General features: G+C 45.7%; 1 protein-coding gene across 2 annotated transcripts in view; it reads right to left on the bottom strand.

The window, feature by feature from the left end:
* The window catches only part of LOC138468025 (fibrillin-2-like), a 691,910-nt gene that overhangs the window by 24,085 nt on the left and 647,399 nt on the right, over positions 1 to 20,426 (bottom strand). For both annotated transcript variants that reach the window (XM_069608420.1, XM_069608421.1), the window contains one exon: positions 10,698 to 10,823. In XM_069608420.1, coding sequence (XP_069464521.1) covers positions 10,698 to 10,823 — 126 coding nt within the window. The remainder of the gene's footprint in view (positions 1 to 10,697; positions 10,824 to 20,426) is intronic.

The following is a 20,426-nucleotide window of genomic DNA, read 5'->3' as shown; positions in this document are numbered from 1 at the left end:
CATGGTCGTTCATGTTAGTTGCAATTAAGCGTCAGCAAGCAGTTCATATGTTTTCTTGCGCAACTTGCGTTTACTGCATAGCAATGGTCTTCCTTCCTCTAGCTAAGTGTGTCATAAACATGTTCTTTGTTTCTAAGAGTAGTGTGTCCTATGTATCTGCATAACTTCATGCAGGAACGTGTGTGTGCTTCATGACTAACACATCTACATCATAGTCTTAGTTGTGATGTCATCAGCTTTCTTCTTGCTTAAAGTCAGTTTACTTGCTCCATTGATTCCAAATGTATCCTTTCAACGACGCATCAGGATAAGGTCTGAATGGCTGGCTGAGTGAATAACGTTTCTCACATCTGCAATACATTGGTGATGGGGAGGATGGGGCCAGGAATGATGTACACCTCTCATTTCTGTGGCATCAAGATGAGGCGGGACTGGTGCAATGAGAGCCACAGTTAGGGTTCCCTCTTCAGGGCCATAATCTCCTGATTTCTTTTCCAATTCTGTGGACTATTGTAGAGTAACTGACGTAATTTGTTCAAAGTGTCCTTTGTCTTTGGCGCATTGTGCCATTGTAATCTCTCTCGGAATGTGTATAGCCCGCTTATAGGCCTGCTTTAGTAGTTTCTTAGGGTAACCCAGTGTGGTGAGTTTCTTGCAGAGGTTGTATGCCTGAATGCCAACTTCACATCTGCTTGTGCAATTCCTTTTGTATCAGAGATGTTGTCGAAAGGGGAGATTTTCACTCAGTTGTCTGGGGTGAAAGCTATCGTAACACAGCAGTGAGTTTCTGTCCATGGGTGTTTGATAAACCTTTGTTTGTAGGGCCCCTTAGTTTGCCCTAATTTCCAAATCCCAAAAATGTACACATTCTTTACTTGAACTAATTGTGAAGGAAAGAAGCAAAGAAATCTATTGTGGGTGTTGATCCAGGCAAAGAAATTATTTAATTGGATCACATCACCTTAAAAAATGAAAAAGATGACATCACTATATCTGACCCATGAGAGGATACAATCTACAACCAGTTTGTCCTTTCAAGGTACATGGCCCAAAGCTCAGGCGGGTGTTAGCAGGCAACGGTTTTGTCCTCTGTCAAGAAACTCTCCTGCACTTTACACCTAGGAAGCTCGCTGTCAGAACCTATCAGGGCACGCTGTGTGCTGGTTGGGTACCGGTTCTGGAGCTGCTGGACAGGTCCTCTGAGTCTGGTTTCTCCCTTTGTTTGATGGGAGATGTTTATGGGAGGGATCTTGCTTCCCTCTTGGAACACCTGGCCTTCCTTCACTGGCAGAAGATGTAAGGTAGACTGTACCTTCAGCTCTGGACCAAAAGAATCCTTCTTCTTACTCATTGTGAAATCTTCAGATGATCTGATAAATGAGGGGGTCAGCCCTCTTTTAAAGCCAAACGTTTGGCTCCCAGTGTATGCAAGGATTAAATTCAAAACCCTCTGCATTGTCCACAAGGCTTTCTAGGGCCTGGGTTCAAAATACCTTCAACAATCCCTCCGCAAATATCTCCCCTCTCGAGCCTTTTGCTCCTCTACCTCTAACTCCCTTAGGGTCAGCTGTTTTTTATAGAAACGAGCTAGGGGTAGATCACTGTCTGCGGCTGGGGCCTTCCACTGGAACAGCCTCCCTACCAAACTTGAGGAGAACCATCTCCGGTTCCGGAAGCACCTCAAGACCATCTTCTTTGCTTCTGCCATCACTCCCACTCTCCCCTGCTGATTTGTCCTCTCCTGGCACTGTGCACCTGGCCACCCTCTGTCCTCCGGGGCCCAGGTACCTTCTCACGCTGCCACCCTCCCGCACTGCCCCTGGGCCACCCATTGCACTGGGATCTGTATCTGTACCCATACATTCCCTTCTTTGTTCTTCCTGCACTTATCAGACTTACCCTGTCTGTTGCCTTAAACCTAGCACTTTCCACTTGCTGGTTGCACTACCACTGTTGCCTCTTATTTATTTATGTTATTATTATTTATTCTGTTTCTCCTTTGCTCCGCACTTTCCACTTCTGCCACGTCTATGCACTTTTCCCCTCCCTCTCTCCCATGCACTTGCATGTTCTCAATGTCACTGGGCCTAGTAAGATCGTTGTTTTAATTATTTTTTTTGTCCTCCCCTGTTTCCTCTCCCTTGCCTTGTCGCGCTCTGAAACACCTGTGTATGAGCGCGATATAAATAAAATATCAATTCAATTCAATTCAATTCAATCCCTCACAGGGGGGTCTCTCAATTGTAGAGTTTAACATCACTGAGATGGAGCCAGGCACTCCTTCCTTTTACTCTTACTGCAGTGGGAGAGACCTCCTCGATGGGGGACTGTCCCTCAAAGCGCAGTTTGTGCCAGCGTCTTACACCATTTTTTATTAGGATCTTGTCACCTGGATACAGGGTGTTTTTTTTAGTAAACTCAGTGGATCAATCTGCTCGCTGTCTTTCTCATTCTGATTTTAACCTTCCCTGCCAAGCTGTTGAGACATAACAGCGACACTCGCCATCATAGCAGCCAAGTATTCATGCATTTCAGAACCAAGCACATCAGCAGCATTGTGGGCATCAGTTCACGCTTGAGAGGAAGGAGCAAGAGATATGTGTATACAGCATCCCACCACCAGCTTCTGATAAGTCAGGCGATGGTCTGAGCTGGGCTGATTGCGTAATGCAAATAGGGCTAAGGATAGGCAATGGAGCCTTCCTTTCTTCAGAGACACTTTTAACTTAGCAATCCGTACCTTGAGAAGGCTGTTGAGGTACTCACAAATACTGTTAGCTTGCAGGTGATAAGCAGAAGATAATTTATACTTAATACCCAAAAGGATTGTGATGTGCTCAAAGACTTAATTTACAAAATGAGTTCCATTATCAGATCGAAGGACTTTGCACACTCCTCACCTCGGGAAGATACACCACCTCATCATCTGAATCATCATCTTTGAACAGTTCCTCATCTGTCAAATCTGTCAGTCTGTGTGATTCATCAAGAGCTATCACTGCTATGCATGCTTCTCCCTTGGCATCAATCCTTACTCTCTCCTCTATCACTATTATTGCTTCTAACTGTATGGGAATCACCTGTCCTTCCTCATCATCGATAGGCACCTATGATCTAAACAACAATTCTGCAGGAAGTCACAATGTTTTGCCCCATGTCCCCAGAAGCCATGCGAACAGGATGTGTATTCCATAAAGGAATACTTCTGGATCTAGTGGTATGTCCCGCTGTGCTTTCTGGCCAGAAAATGCTGATATGAATTTTCGTGCATTTATGTAGTACATTTCTGTAGTTGAACATGCTTTTTTCCCCTGGTCTGTGAAGGATATGGTCATATTTAACTTACTCATTAAGTCCCTCCCCAATATGTTAACTGGTGTCTTGCTGCAGTACAATAGTGGCATAGAAAGTTCATGTTCTCCTGTAGTGATAGGTAAATCATCAGTAAAAGGAACCAAACTTGTAGCCTCAGAAAAGACTGTGTGCATTCATGGCAATGCCTGACATTGGGAACTCCCCCTCCCTAACAGAGAACCTAGTGTTCCCTGTATCTGCAAGGAAAGAAAATGCCTTGTCACCTATGGTCACCCCAACCCATGTTCCTCTTGTGGGTCTGGTGTAACGGATATGATTGCACACATCAAGGCAGTCTGTGGGCTGTCCTATTGTGGGCATAGGTTCATCCCTGTTCCAGTAAAAGGATTTCCTCCCACCACAGTCACACTTCCTATTCTCGGAGTAGTTGTCTGTGATCCTGCACTTGCGTTCTATGTTGCCACGGTGTTATGTTGTATGGGTACTTGTGTTTGCAACTGTGTCTTCTGTGTCTTCATAGGGGCTCGTTGCCTTTGAATTGGTGCTTGTTGTGCTTGCATTAGTGCCTGCAGTAAAGTTTGTATTTGTGGTGCATACATCTGATACTTTGTGTGGTCTTGGGAATAATATTCAGGTTGCTCTGCACTGTATAGCGGAGGATATGATACCCCCCTCTCTTGGATGTTGCCAATTTTGTTGCAGCCCTCCCCTGCTTCTGCATGATATGGAAATGTGTGCCATTCTTCCACACATCAAACAATGTTGAGACTGTCCTCTGAATTTGGGCTGTCTCCCATTAAACTCTCCTCTGTAACGCTCACCTGGTATCCACAGGGACGTCACTTGGCCTGTTCTGACCTCTTACGACCTCAAACTCTTCCCTGGAGGCTATTCGACTGGAGACTGGGCCTGAAACACAGGATTGGTAGAGTTTAACTCCCTATTGTCTCTGTGTGCTTGAACTCCTTCTTCCCTGGGGTCCAACCCTTCCCTTTGATTCACAGCTCACCTTGTTTTCTTGGATAGTATGCTCTCCGTCCTGATTTCAGTGCAGGGGCGCTTTGATTGATGCGGGCTAGTTACTTCACTGGCAAGAGTCTGACAGGTAAGTATAATGAGTCTTTTGAACAGTTCGGGGATGGCGGCGTGCTGCTGAGATGAGTAGCGCTGAAGGTGAGTGAGAGCGCAATGCGCGATGCACCCCTTTCGTATTTGCATTGAACTGAGTTTTTCTGTGTCTTTTAGGTGCTGCAATGTTTTCAGCGTGGATGCCGGTTATGAAGAACAAATGCGGTGGGTAAGCGCGGTATGCAGCGCCTCTAGATGTTTCCACGCTAACCTGGAGTGTCTTTTCCCTCTTGCAGATGGATGAGAAGTTCCGGAGACAGAGTTCCCCCAGAGCGGCTGAGATTCAGGTAAGCGTTTGAAGCTCGTACAGTATTTTAAAATAAGCGAAGATTTGCAGAATGCTTACTAATGCCTTTTTTCTGTTCTTTTCCCTTTTCCTTAGGAAGCGGCATGCCGGGATTGGAATGACACCCCCGAAGATGCCCGCAGAACAGTAGGAGCGATGAATGATGGGCAGAAGCTCTGCAAGGTAAGGCTGTTCCTAACAGTGTTCTTGTTCTTGCAGGAGCTGAGCGCAGAAGAAAGATGCAGGCCTACTGGAGACCGATCCGAACACAGTGAGTGTCACACTGCAGGTGCGGAAAACGCAAAGCATGTTTCTCAGCCTGGGTGTGGCTTAAATAGTCTCTGGGTATCCTAGGTGTCTCTGGGCTGAACCACACCAAAAAGACTAGACTGCACATGCAGTTCTGGGAACCGAAATATGTGGGGGCATCCATCTTGTCCCCATCAATGCACTCAAATTCCATTCCCTATAGTTATCCTAAGGGAGTGAGTGAGTCTGGTGCCACAAGAGCCAAGTCTGACTCCAAGTGGGTCTTTGGAGGGATGGAGAGACCCTTGAGGGCCATGTAGGTGATCGGGGCCTGGCTCCAGCCTGACATCTTGGAGGGCTGGGGACATGAGGGCCAGGAATCATGCCATCCTCATTGTGGAGCATGGCATCCATCCCCTCTTCCTCGTAGTCAGTAATTGTATTCTCCCCTTCCTGGGAAATTCCCTCCAGCCATTGGATGTACCTGCTTTGTGTATTGTGTAACCACTCCCTCTCCAATTGTTAACACAGTTCCTTCCACCGAAAACTTCGACAATATTTTCAGAAATAACTTCCCTTCCTCCAGCTTTCTTTCCTTAAATTTCTTTCTGGCTTTCTCCTACATTAATAGACAATGATGAACTATAGTTAATTGAATCTCTGGCCTCGATTTTGCTTCCATACCTACACATTTTTTCCGTTGTCTCTGCACTGGTTCAGTTAACCCCTGACACAATCTATGATAAAAATAGCTATTATCTTATCCCATGGGTCCCTGATCTCAAGACACCATCTCTCTTGAATCTCTTGAATGTAGGCAACTGGATCTTCGTCATCACGCAATTATCATGTCATAATTATACTCATGTCTGACGTATCGAGATATTGCACTCTGAGTGCTCTCCATACATCAGCCCTACAATTGTTAAACAGTGCTGCGTCATCAGTCATATTCTGGGCCGTCGCCCCAGGATTCCCTGCTTGCTATCACCTCACTCCTCAATGGTTGCAGCAAGCAAGCTGTTTATGTCACCCACTGCCAACGTCATCCCTGCCGTCATTCTTTCAAATTCATAAATCCATTTACCCGCTCCTGCGGTCAAAGTTGGCAACTTACAACTTAGATTATCCTTATCCATTTGTGGCCATAGTATATATTGCGGCCGTCCTTTGTCTTTTCTAACAATGGAAATTGCGTGACCTCCGTGGTTTGTTCACTCACAGTCGGTCCACCGTTGCTTGGGTATGGTGCCTGTGGCATCAGCTTTCTTCTATCCCAGTACATTTCTCGACCTATTCACATAAGGTATCATATTTTCTAAGCTTCTTCATTGCATTTTCGCAGCCCCAAGCTTTTAGCTAGCTCCAATATTGTATGTGCTCCTTCCAACTCCATCCATGCTCTCTCTTCCCCTGTTATTAAGCATGCTGAAGGGGCTTGTGCACCCTCTTCCCCTTCCTCATTTTCACCTTAATTTCTTTCCTCATTTGAAAGCATTGTGCCCAAACTTCCATCACTCCCTTCATCTTCCCTGTCTTCAAACTCTAATTCCCTCAAGGGGAACTTTCTATCCAGTCATCTTATTCCTTCCACTAATACATTCCCTTTCCCCCTTTGTGGAGACCCTGCTGTCTCTTCTACTCCTGGACCAATTACCGATCCTCCTTCGCATGGCTTCTGCCTCATCTTCATCTGGAAGGGTACAATTTTTGATTCTGTCCTGCACTTGCTTATTGTGTCTTTCTAAGCTCCTCTCTTTTTTTTTCTACTGCCATTCCTGATCACTCTTTTCCTCTTGGAGCATGCACCCTCAAAGGATCTCATCAATTCCTTTTTGTCGCCATTTTCTGCTTAATCCCATCTCTCTTTCTGTTTCCTTACTTCTTTTTTTCCTCAATTTTCTTCTCTTTGTTTCTTCATTCTTTCTCTTTCTTCCATGTGTTTCTTCACTGTTTCACTGTGTTCTCTCTCTTGATCTTTTTCTCTTTCCTCTAGTTCCCTCCTCTTCCTTTCACTTCCACTCCTTCTCTCTATTTGCTTCACATTTTCTTTCCCTTTACTCCACTTCCTGAATTATTATGTCCCATTCTCGTTCTACTCCTCCTGCCTCCTTCTCTGTCATTCCATTTCTTATTGTTTTCTTTGCTCATCTTCATCTTTCTTCTGCCTTTCTCTAACTTCCCTTTCCTTCTCTTTAGAATCGTCCATGTTTCTTCAGCCTAGTTTAAGCACATTTTGTCCTCCCATCCACTCATTCGGAGTGATTGTTGTCTCTTCCTTATTGCTTTGCCTGCCTTTCTGTCCCTGGCTCTCTTCCTCAGCCTCTGTCAGCTTCACCTGCAGGCCGTAGCACTCGTCATACTCATCACGCATGGGCATTGGCTTTTGACTATTTAATTTAACTCTGTTTATAGCATCTTCACTACTGTAAGTGGGGGGCTCATGTACAGGGTTAGTATACCCTGCTGCTGCTTTCATTTCTTTCAATGGGAACAATCCCTGCCCTTTGTCTGATGGATCTTTGCTCCGGGGAGAAGGAGGAGGAGCCGAGGGCGCTATGCCCTCCCATTCACACTGATTAAGCATCCACTCCCTCACAGGGGGTATCCTCTGTTTCATCCTCATGCATCTTCCACAACTCTAGAATTGCTAATGAATTTTCCGATTTCTTTCCTTTATATGCAGCGTGTAAATATGTTGTTATGTGTTGCAGCACTGATTTCAAAAGAGTCACCTCTTGGGGCCAAGGCATAAACATTTTGCCCGCTGTGCCTTTAACCCATTCAGAATTGTACTTATGTATTTTTTGCTTATGTCTAGGCAGCGATTTACATAAATACATAAGAGGAGTGTCTCCCATGATGGCACATCACAATCCTGATTGCCAATAATTACTGGACCTCAATAAACCCTCAAACATACTATCTCTTTATTCTTCCTTCACATACCCTTGTCAACAATACTTCCCTCTATTTCCAACACTTCCACATCTCTTCCCAAGCCTCACAGCTACATCAACTCTTCAGGGAAGTACCACATTGGCGCTCATGCTCAGGACCCTGCCATTTGCATCCAAAAAGAATCCCTGGCAATCTTCAGAAAAGTTCTATAAACAAAGTTGTTCAACTAGACCGCCTTATGTCCTGCACGGCCTCCAACACTTTTCTTCTGTAACCTCATAACACCGCTCTACAATATCATCTAATGTCTATGGGGGTCATTCCGAGTAGGGCGGTAAGGGTTAACGGTCACCGGTAACGAGACCGGTGCCGTTAAACCCTTACCGCCCTATTCCGAGTTCCCTTTGCGGGTTGGTACGTAACGCCAGCAGGCATTAAAAAACGAACCCGCAAAGTGACTTTGAAGGTAATTACGGTACCGTAATTTACGGTACCGTAATTATCCTCCTTCCCCATTCCCATTGAGCCCTATGGGGGCAAAAATGGGAATGGGAAGGGCCCTGGTGAATGGGGAATTACCGGTCCCTCCAACCTTGGAATGGACTGGTAATTACTCCATTCACCAGGCCGGATTTGGGACGAGTTGGGAGGCAACCATGGAGCTAATAGCTCCATGGTTACCTCCAAACTCGGAATGAGGGCCTATATCTACTTCTGTAACCAATGTCTAACCTGCACCGAGTGAATATACTGTGTAACCTGTATAACATGCACCAAATGAATATCCTGTAACAGCGCCACGATGCCTCCGGGCCGCTGGGCGAATTATGAACCCAAATAAATAAATAAATCCAAACCACAGCTCCACGTGCTCTACAATGTATACCAGTGTGCACAAAGCCTTGCTTTTCACTTATTCAAACCATTTTTCATCCTCCTGCTGCTGGTGCCAGCAATCACTACACATAAAAGTGCACCTTCAATTTAACACAACAAAAACCCAAACCCCCCTGGCCGTCATCTTGCCCTCTTGATAAACTATTGTTATCTTTTAATCTTACCCCGGAAGGGGGGGTGTGAAGCACTCTTCCTTGACCTTGTCAGGGGAAATCTCTTTATCTTTAATATCTTAATACCTCAACACAATGTTTAGTGCGTCACCTTCCATAATCTTGTTACAGGTATTCTCTCGTAAATCAATCCTTTCTCACCTCAATTCCCCATTATATACAAACAAATCCCTCTCTCCTTGTTTGCCAAATCGATGCTCTGTACTTACATCTGTGGATCATCCAAGGCTTTCAGTATTGATCCTCCCTCAATCGGCCACTCTACCATTACCCTGGGGGGGTGCTCGTGGGCACCAGGCAGGATTTTCACCAAGGGGGCTCCTGTCGACTGCCCCAGTTCACGCGTGATTCACTGCTTTCCATAGGTGACTGTCCAGTCCTCAGTCTTGTAGCGAGGAGTTTTGACAATCTGAGGGTACTGTCCAACCATCCGAACCACTACCATATATATTGGGGCACCAAATAAATCTAGTGCAAGCCGAACAGACAGGCTGAGAAATCCTGCGCCCAATAACGGAAATAGTCAAGGTAAATGGCAAAGTCTGCTTTATTAAAAATCCATATAAAGCAGGGAAAGCAATAAGCACACAAGTCTCAAAAGATTTCTGATTCTCCAATACAATACAATGGATTATAAATTAAAAACACGTCATGAATGACGTTTTACTGTAATCTTGGTTGCAAAAACCTACGGGGTTGAGGGATTGGTTTGCTAAATTGTCTACATATAGCTTCTATATGAGTTAGTCTTTTCATTGGATGTAACTATCTGATGGCCCCACTGCGGAACACTGCTAATTGATACAGGTAAGGGAGACATCATCTTAGCAACATGTAATTGGCTAATGCAACAGTTACACGGTGGCTGCTCGGAGCAGTAAGTGCTAAACTTAGTGTGGAAGCAGTTAGTCAAACTGAAGCCTGCAGGCGTTGAAATGGAAAGATGGCAATCAAGCCAACGCCCCAATGAACATCCGCCGAACTGGAATAACAGGGTGGTGTTTGTTCAAAGGGGTGAGCCCAAGGAAAACTCTCTGGGGTAGAAAATCCTTTGGAGGACACGTGGCGTTGAAGGTAGCAAAAGAAAACAGCAGCATGGACTGGACCTGCGGTGATCCTTATGAAAGCAGAGGGGCTCTGCTAACTTAGCAGCGAGTGAAATGTTGCAAGGTTAATAAGTAGAACAGTATGGATTGTGACTATAATCACAGTCTTCATAACAACATATTTCTAAAATATTCTATGATATAACGAAGCAGGTATTACGTGGTAAAAGCAGTCCAGTATGATTGATATGTCTTTTGAAGGCAGATCAGGGAAATTTAAGAGATCGGAAGATGTGATTGTAAAACTGCTATAAGTTGATGTGCTGCAAAGAAATATGCTCAATTTCAGAAAGACTCAAATGCTGAGGTCATTTTTCCACTGACACTTTGAACTGGCTTCCGATGTTGTATTCCTAGTAGCTATTATAATGTAAATTATAATTTATTTTACCCTAACTTGAGAGTATTATGGGACCTTGAAAAACACATGAAACGCTAATTAAAATATTTTACAGATATTACATTTGGTTTTTCATCAACAATAGTGTTTGTACTGGATCAGATCTGCAATTTTATTTTAAGGTTGGGCATGGCATATTGCCTATCATTTTACCCTCCTCTTCCGTTTCCATTGGATAAAAACGTGACTGGGAGGAATACAATTCATATCATTCATTCTCATGAAGGGATGCAAAACTTTACCTGGGTAGCATGCCATAGATTCAAAAGTGATGTTCGAATTGCAGATGCATTTGTATCCACCATACGTGTTTCTGCACTGAACAAGCTCACTGCACTCGTGCTCTTTAGCGACACATTCGTTTACATCTGAAACAAAGACAAAATGTTGGTGCTTATTTTATTGTGAAATTAACACGTTGTATAAATGGTATTCGACAAAATAGATCAGCAGGAAAAATATGGATTGTGACTATGATCACAATCTTCAAGACAACATATTTAAACAGGAATGCTATGAGTAACAGGCTTTGACTAACATGTGTCGCCTGCATTTACACCCAGGCCTTTAACGAAGTCAGTGGGACGTTACCGCCCATACAGCTTGCCACTGAAGTCATAGTTGCCATAAGCACTCTCGCAAAGTGCCCAGGTGCTCTTTTGTTTTGGTAAAAAAAAAAAGGCTGGCGCAGAGCTTGATTAAAAAATGCTCTAAAAATACTAACAAGATGGCCGCCACTCAAATGAGAACCTGAAGAAGCCCTCTCCTGTTATCATAGATGCTAGCCAGTGAGGGCAGTGGCACGGGTGGCTTCAGCAGGTAGTTGTGGCAGAGGGAAGGTGAGTGTGAGCGCAGGAAGGAGCTTGAACAGTTAACAGGGGACTTATACTGTGATGTGTAGCTTGTATTGCAAGCAACGTTATTGCTGCTGATCCTGCCCCAGTTGTTAACTTCATTACAAGTTAAAACCCATGGAAGGACGGCTCAACTCTACAAGTTTTATACATTTCATTGAAGATAACATATTCACTTGTTTATGAAATGATGCACTGATGAATATTCATAAACATTTTCAACAAAATGCAAATTGTTATAGAAAATAAGTTAATGGAAAGAATATTTCATTGCATTTAAAAGCTTCTGGATTACACACTCGCCTCACTTGGCTTAATAATGTTTCCCTAATCATTGGGCCACATTACGAGGTTGGAGTTGCCTCCAAAACCCTTCCGACTCCGCCCTGGTGAATGGAGCAATTACCGGTCCATTCCGAGGTCGGAGGGACCGGTAATTCCCCATTCACCAGGGCCATTCCCATTGAGCTTCCACAGGGCTCAATGGGAATGGGGAAGGCACTAATAACGGTACCACAAATTGCGGTACCGTTATTAGCTCTAGAGTCCCTTTGCGGGTCCCGTCCTTAACGCCTGCAAAAACCATGCTATGGAGGAGAGAATGTGATAGAGGTGAAGTTGTAAATGTACATGGCTCTGCCAGGTATGAGTGCCAGCACAACATAGCCAGAGCCAGAAAGGCTAGCTTTGTGAATGGGGTCTGGGGAAACTCCTCAATATACATCTCAATGAGAAGGCCTGGGAGGATGTCTGCTGTTTTGGAATGTAGTAGCCCCATTGATAGGGTGGTAGCAAACATGTTTAAATGGATTGAACCATCTGATTGCATCCTTGGTTCTGTCCAGAGACCTCATTACATATAATGAGAAGGGTTTGCTTCACTTCACTTGCTTGTAGACCTTTGGGAATGTGTCCAGGATCAAGAAAGAAAGGTGCTGTCCTGAAGCAAATGTGAGGAAGCCATGTTAAAACCTGCATCCTTGAAAGACCCACACTGAAAGAGAAGTTTTGCCACATGACTGTGGAAGCCAAATAGTCTACGTACCAGACTGACAGCAAGGCTGATGTTCACTTTCCCTTCCTCAGTGGGATCAGCCTTGCCAAATCCTCAAAATTGCTTCCCTAAATAATGCTTTGGGAATCAGCCTTGCCAAATCCTCAAAACTGCTTCCCTAAATAATGTTTTGCCTGTCTCCCTTACGGATCTCAACAACAAAGAGACAACCTAGATTATATCCAGGTGTTCCTAAAATCTTGAGATTTGGTTGAGAGGCTTTTGGGCGTAGACGCCAGACCCTATCCCCCATGAATGTTAGCATCAAGCTCAAGTGTGCAGGACCTTTCCTGCTCAGGATTCGAGAAGTAGAGACTGGACCACTGGGGCCTAAACAAAGAGGCAATGTGAGAAAGAATAGAGATAAGGGGTGTGACATGAGGGGGTCGAGGGCGTCCCCGTAGATCTAAATTAAGTAGACTGACTAAGGGACAAGGAGCCTACAAAGAGGGACCTAGAGGCATATAGCTTCCTGTCATGGAATATAACCTGTCTTGCTAAGTTTTATGATGACCCAGATTGGATAGCCTTTACAAGGAGCTTCCATGTCATTTTAATACAATAAACCTAGGCACTAACACCAATGGAATTACAGGGTGTTCAACCATACTGTGTAGCGGCTAAAAAGGGACAGGGAGACAGACTGTGCGGGTTCCTCCTGATCTGGATCGACATAGCATTAGACTGGGTGGTGACAGTGAATGAAATGGGGATGGCAGATCTTCAGAACCTGTCAATCCAAATAAATAACGACAAGGACCTGTCACTGTTCAAACTCTACAATAGGCCGGCAGGTAGTGGGGCTATGGATATAATGGAAAGCCTGTGCAGTCAAGGGTTGAGGGGGTCCCAGCCCAAAATTTACAGCGTTGTCCGTGTGGTTGCATGTGACTTTAATAAGCACTCGTCTGTCGCATTACAGGAGGGGATTGATGGTCTCATTTCAGCAGCCTCCATAAAGCGCAAGCCAACGATCTCTATGACTTTGATCAGCACTCGGAAAGTCCCAGACTGGGTACAATAGAGATCAGTGTCAGTGTGAGTGATGTTGCACAGGCAATTAAAAACGGCAAGGCCGCGGGCCCAGTATTAGTAACCCTAGATTTGTTTAAATACGAAATCAAGATCTTGGTGCCATTTTTGTGTATAGTTTTCAATGCTATAATCGGGTCAGGAAAAGTACTGGGTTCTTGGCAACGTGCCCCGTTAGTCCTAATCTATAAAAAAGGAGGTAGGGACTTAGCAGAAAATTACTTACCCAATCTCCCCATTAGACAGCTAGGGGAAAATATTGGGTAAAATAATTTTAAATTTACTACAGTAGTGGGTAGCTAATAACCACCTAATTACTAATTTACAGGCAGGGCTCCGAAAGAAAAAGGGGCTGTGGACCAAGGTTTTATTTAGCTCCCTCTGATACAGAAATGAATACATATACACATATATAATGACAATTGAGGCATTTTAAGCATTTGAATAGGAAAGAACCTTTTTTAAACTGTTTCCATATGTATGTTTATTTTTTCTGTGTTTTTAATATTTGATGAAATTACAAAAATGTCCGATTTTAATATAACAAAATTGTAGTCAGCATTTTATACTGTGTAATGAAACTGCTTCACGAACTTGTACACTTTTATGACTGTATGTCGAAATAAAGCTTGATTGATTGAAAGAGACAAGAACAAAGTGTAATAAAGGTTCATGGTAGGTCACAAAGTCTGAGACACATACCTACTAAACAAAATGACTAATATACCCCAGAATGACAAACAAGTGCAAACATTGTGATGAGTCTGTTCCTAATTGATTGCTGTTACAAGGCGTATCATTGGACCTTCTGCCACTGGAGCTGCACCTACCTCCTACTGGGTTAGTCTTCTCAGTACCCCAGACTCAGCACTCTACTCCAAGTTTTGACATGAGGCTCCCTTTTTCTGAAAATCCACCTCTGCACACTCCCTGATGTACCTCGATCCTAAGGACATCATGGATTGCACCTCTGCAACATCTGACCTGCACTGGGAACATCTCTGGCTGGAAAATGCCGAACAATGTTTAACCGTTTAACCGTACAAACCCGAGCGTTTGACAGTCGTTCTGGTGAAGCTTGAAGGACCTTTCTGAGCACTAGGTCCAAGAGCATTGCGAAGCTCCTCTGACGATGCCAGAGCACTAGAACTAGTAGAAGTAGCTGTAGTAGTGGCAGTAGTACAATCAGTAGGGGCTGGATTATCAGACATGTAAAGTTGCTGGTGGAAAGTAAATGCAAATGCAACTTTTTGCTTTGCATCTTTGCTGCAGCAATGTATCTGCAGACTGTGCCGCTACTCTTCCTCTAATTTCACTTCCTTTTTTAGAGTTTGAAAGCAACTCACAGGAAAGAAGAAAAATTCTAAGAAGAAAATCTGAAAATAAGAAAGATAGAACAAGATTTTATCTGAGAATTGAGCTGAAGTAGAAATGCAACAATTGTATGCCACCTAAACTCTTGTAGTGATGCGGGAAGGATCCCGCTGTGCTAACCACATTTAATATTCAATGCGCAAGTGATCTACATGTCACATCCTTCCCGCTGGAATATCGGGCCAACAACTTGACATGTACAAGGCGAGCACTTGGTGGTTTGAAGCGTGATGTGACCATTCTCTGCAATTTACATTTAGATCCAAACAATGGAGTGCTTGGAATAGACTAGAAGTCATTGTGAAGATAATGATGAAGGAGGTGTTAGACTGGAGACATGCTGAGAGTCTCCTCTCTAGTTGACGACTGTATACCTCCAATCAGACTTATTACTTGAACGTAAGAATATGATTCACGTTCATAGATTTCCCATTTGCTCATTTTAGTAGCAACACCCTCAAAGGCCAAAAACAGACTGAAAATGCTGACTCTTGTTCACATCATGTGCTTCCATTGCAGCTGATACTTCTGAACATAACCCGGCGTGTTATCAGATCAGACAAATAATTACCCCACCACGGGGTTATCCGGTGCTGACAGTCACAAAATATACAACTACAGAGAGTCAAAAGACAGGCAGAGAAGAAAAAGACACATTAGAATACCGGAACTAAGGATTGAAAAGTGGAAAAGAGAAAATCCACAGGCAGTAAATCAGTCCAACTAACAAAGTGCTAGACAAGAAGTAAAAGGCACAGCAATGCATCCTAGGCAGCAATACAGGCAGAAAACCTCCAACCCACAGTCCCTACGAGATAAAAAAACACAGTTGTCAGTGGTCCAAAGAAGTCCACCCAGTCCCAAGCAGTTAACAGCAAAGATGGCAGTGAGGGAAGCTGATGAAAGGCAGGCAGCAGTGGGGTAGAGGGGAATATCCTGGAGGATGCATCAAAGAGGATCACACACAAGGGTGTAGCAGCCCTCCCTCCACAATCAGGTGACAAACCAAGGTAGAAGTCAATGAATTACTCTAGAAAGGCGTGGGGGGATGACAGTCCCTCAAGGAAACCAGAGAGGAGCTAATCGAGACAAGTCATGTGGAGATGAAATTCCAATCCACAGAGAATGTGTCCAGATGTGGTGACACAAAGGGAAGGCACAAAGCTCTCAGCCAAGCATCCCTTCAGCCTCCCATAACCCCCACACGGCCCTATAAGAAACCAAGTCTCTTCCAAACCAAGGCCAGTAGTGACAGCAAACCATCTAAGCTGTCGAAGCCAGAGGCAAGTTTCCTGTTCCTAGCTATCATAAACTTATTTGGAAGCGCTGGCACTATACCTCTCACTGTCCTTGTTAGCAACCACTAATTCCCAAATGTTGTCCCACAAGACAAAATCCCACCTCAATAGGCACAGCAGTCGCTTCTGCAGGTCATCTCCCACACCGCCATCCATTAACGGTGGCTATGTGGAGCAAGGGACTCGGCCATTACCATCCTCGGGCTCCACCTGCAGCCCTGAGTAGAGGCTGAAGACACACCAACTGCATTCCACAAACAACAGCAGTCCGGCATATTACTGACATCTGTGGTCTATTGTCACACAGCACAACGCTCCCATTTTAAAGCTCCAACTAGAGTGCTCGCGCTCAGAAACGTGCATTCTCCCTGGTGACACCTCCCACCTCTTTATCAGTTCAAGCTGTAGGTTTTAACACTGTGTGGTTTTAGCTTACTGTATATCTTATACATATCTGATACAGAGTCCAGATGAACATGCGACAGCCCAACTGCTGAAAGAGGGATTTTTAATTGCATTCTGACATGCCGATTGGAGGTTCCAGAACTGATGTAGAAAGGAAGCTTCTTTCATTCAAGAGGGCCGCTTAAACTGAAGCAGCTTTCTTCTATTGTGGAACAGCGCTATCGAGGGAGACCAGATTTTGTCACTGTAGTGAGGAATGTAAGGTTGGATTTTTTCAGAAAGCTAAGGAGGTCATGTGCTCTACAGAGATCTGTAGATTTGACAGGCTCCAAATCTCCACCCACACAGCTCCCGGCTGCTCACTTGGCTACCCTTAAAGCAGTCCACCGCACTGCAGCATGGCGTATTAGGGGTGCACAGAAATGTGACCAAATCACTGCCGTCCTACGCAAACTAGATTGCTTTCCTATCCGGGCCGGGATATTGTTCAAGACGGCATGTATCTTCCAAAATGCAATCACGAATGGCACACCAGCACACCTGGCAGCTAAAATCCATATATCTGGTGGCACACGTTTCTTGCGCAGCAAATCAATCAACCAGCTTGAATCACAACTAGTCCGCAAAGAGAGGACACGCAAACGATCCTTCTCTTGTGTCATGTCCACCCACCCACCCTCCGGAACATGATCCCAGTAGCAGCTCGGAATTCTCCAGTTTTGCAAATCACAAAAAACAGCACCTGATCATGGTCTCAGCCCAGTGGTGGAGGCATAGAACACAACTCACAGTACTGCCCTACTGTCAAAAGAAGCAAGCCCAAATGCTGGTTTCCCCAAACCGTGTACAGTGCATCTCTGCTCTCGAGCCTGGTCCGTGCATTAAACAATAAAATAACGAAATACAAAAGAATTGACAGTTTGTTTGTTTGTTTGTTTATTTGATAATTCGTGCCAAACCCTTGGGTAGCTGGGTGCAGTAGGACAAGATAACTTAAGCTTGGTTACATAGGAATATCAGATAAATACATATACATACATATATCATACAGGTAATATATGGTTACTGCACTACTGGTTACAGTGTAGTGGTTGGGCAGTTGGCTACACAAGTTACAGATTAATGGATAAGGTCAAGAAAAATACAATGAAGGAGGTCAGTAGGTAGTCAGGTTAGAGGTCATTTGCTCAAATCCATTTGAGTACCTTACGCCTAAATGTGGGGTATGGTTGATCTATACGGGGGTCAGTGGGGAGCTCGTTCCACGATTGTGCCGCCTTAACTGGGAAGCTGGTGCCCCCAGCTGTAGTACGTATAAATCTAGGAATCTCAAGGGTGTGAGCGTTGGCAGCTCTCGTCGGGCGGGTAGTGGTTCTCCTGTTTATCCTATTGGCCAAGTAGGGTGGTGCTAATTTGTTCAAGCATTTGGAGGTGAGTGAGACGGTTTTCACGATGATTCTGTCAGTTATTTTTAACCAGCGGATGTCTTTTCTAAAGTTAGAAATATGTTCTCTAAGGGGGATATTCAGTGCTGCTCTTAGTGCGTTATTTTGCAGTCTTTGCAATTTATCCGTGACAGTACCCTAAGGCGAACACATTTTTTACCAATGAGAACCAGTGAAGAGTTTTAGAGGCTATTGAAATGTTTTGTTTTTTTAGAGAGCTTAAAGATGGGTCTATAGCAGCATTTTAGTATGTTGCAGAATTCTGATGGTGTAGAACAGGATGCTGCAGAAAAGCTTGTCACCATAGTCAATCTGAGAGTTGATTAGGGCACCTTCCACTATACCTCTAAGACTAGTAGGAACAATCCAGTCTAACCTTATCCATATGTGGTAAGAGAGGCATGTTTGTCCATCAAAATACCCACATTCACTAATCCGTTAAAGGGCGAGGGGTGAGGGGTGTAAAAGGGAAGGGAGAGGGGAGACAATGAGATGCTCTGAAGGATTTCGGGAAACCTGAAGAAGATGATTTTGACCTTAGCTTGATTCAGCTGTAGCCAGTTCCGCGTCATGCAGCCTTGGATATAATTTAGGAAGGATCCTAAAATGATAGGCCAAGAGGGAAAAGTGGTTATTTGGCTATATGGGTGAGTATCATCTTCATAGAAGTGGTTGACATTTAAGTTATTAATATGTGACAAAAGATGTAGAAGAGACATGTTAAAAAGGAAAGAAAGGGGAGGGCCATGTGGGCCACCGTATGTAGGGCAGTGGAGAGAAAGGAGTCTATCTTCATTTACTAGGATGGACTAGTCAGAAACCATTCAAGGGCAATGGGGGAGAGGTGGGTGATGGAGACCAGGCAGTCCCGCAGGATCCCATTGTCTGCCCTGTCAAACACAGTGGACCTGTCTGATAGGCACAGTAGGGGAAGATCTGTTCTTATCTGCTGCCTTTAAAGAGTCATTAGGGCTGTCTCAGTATGAGGACCCAGGTGTTGGGGGCTGTCCCGGTCCACCGGGCAGCCCCACACTCGGGTCGGGTAGCGCCCGACACCACACGCTGCAGTGCGGCGATCACACCGCGTGATGAAGGGTGGGGGTTCATCCCACCCGCTCCGGGACACCGGAGCTCCCCACATGGCCGGCTGGCAACCGGCTCACCGCGGCCCCGGCTCTGGGGGCACCCAGGCCGGGGTCGCATCCCCAACCCGCCTCACATGGCTGGGGGATCCACAGGGACGGCGTTGCCCGGCAGGGGCACCGTCCGGACGGCGTTGCCCGGCAGGGGCACCGTCCTCAAGCTGGGCCCCGACCTTGGGCCCAGCACACGTGGCGAGGCACTCCCCCCGGCACCAACACAACACACACACGCGGAGTCAGGTTCACTCGTGACTGCCGAGCCGGAAGCGGCTCGGACCTTTTATTAGGTTGGTCACATGGGTAACCATGTGACCACACAACTCCATGGAATGTACCATGGCCCCTCACAGGGGTGCCATGCAACACTCCTCCTTTTTCATAACAAAATGCAAAACTCCAAAATCCAACCATAACTACCACTACTACTACTGGAGCCACTCTACTACTTTACACACCCTTTATTAACCTGGGTGAGTGGCTCTCATGTCCCTGAACGGCACCAGTGAGGGCTACTGGCACCACATAAAGCACTCGGAGCCTACAGGTGCGCATCACACAACATTGCCCACTAACTGGACCATTTTAAGCAAGTCCATGTCTGCCGGCTCACAGTCTTCCGGGGAACGTCACTCATGATGTCCATCTTCCTTATGGAGTCGCCGGAAACCAGCTCGCACCCTCACCAGAGTTCATTTAGGACAGTTACACCACGATCACACAAAACACCGGCAAAGCCGCACCTGGGCAAGCCCAGGGGCCACATCGGCTATGTCCACTTGTATGGGGGCAAACCTCATGGCCGGATGGCAGAACCCGCTTCCTTCGCGTTGTTGCATCCGCAGCCGCCACCACCCCTCTTGAGAGAGAGGCAACCCACTTGGTGGGCGGTACCCGCCCCTCTCCTGGACCGGGGCCACCTCAGCTGTGCGGTGGCCCCCCACACCTCTTTTCCTTGCTCCTCGGAGCGGGCACACCCACCCTCGCGGGCCGTCCCCCTTCAGATGGGAGTGGGGACAGCAGAGGGGCAGCTGACTTCCCCACAGCGGCGGATGCCGCTCTATTGCCTGTAGGGGCAAGGCAGGCAGCTCTTCTGCCCGCTCCTCAGAGCGAGCACTTCCCTGTCCTTGCGAGCCCAGCTGGTGCTGGGCCCGCCTCCTTTGTTTCCTTTGCAGGCCCGTTCGATTCGGGCCTGCACCATCCCTTTTTTTTCCATTTTTTTTTTTCCTTTTTTTTTTTTTTTTTTCTCCGGGCCCAGCTGATGATGGGCCCGCCTTCCGTTGGGGGCCGTGTCAGCTGTTGGGCAGCCCTACCCCAAATCCGTGTCACGGCCGATGCCGCTCCTCTGTCGGGGCCGCCTCAGCAGTTCC

The sequence above is a fragment of the Ambystoma mexicanum genome, chromosome 4q (assembly GCF_040938575.1).
Source record: "Ambystoma mexicanum isolate Mex_15411 chromosome 4q, UKY_AmexF1_1, whole genome shotgun sequence".
NCBI lineage: Eukaryota > Metazoa > Chordata > Amphibia > Caudata > Ambystomatidae > Ambystoma > Ambystoma mexicanum.
This window is presented reverse-complemented; position numbering and strand designations above follow the sequence as displayed.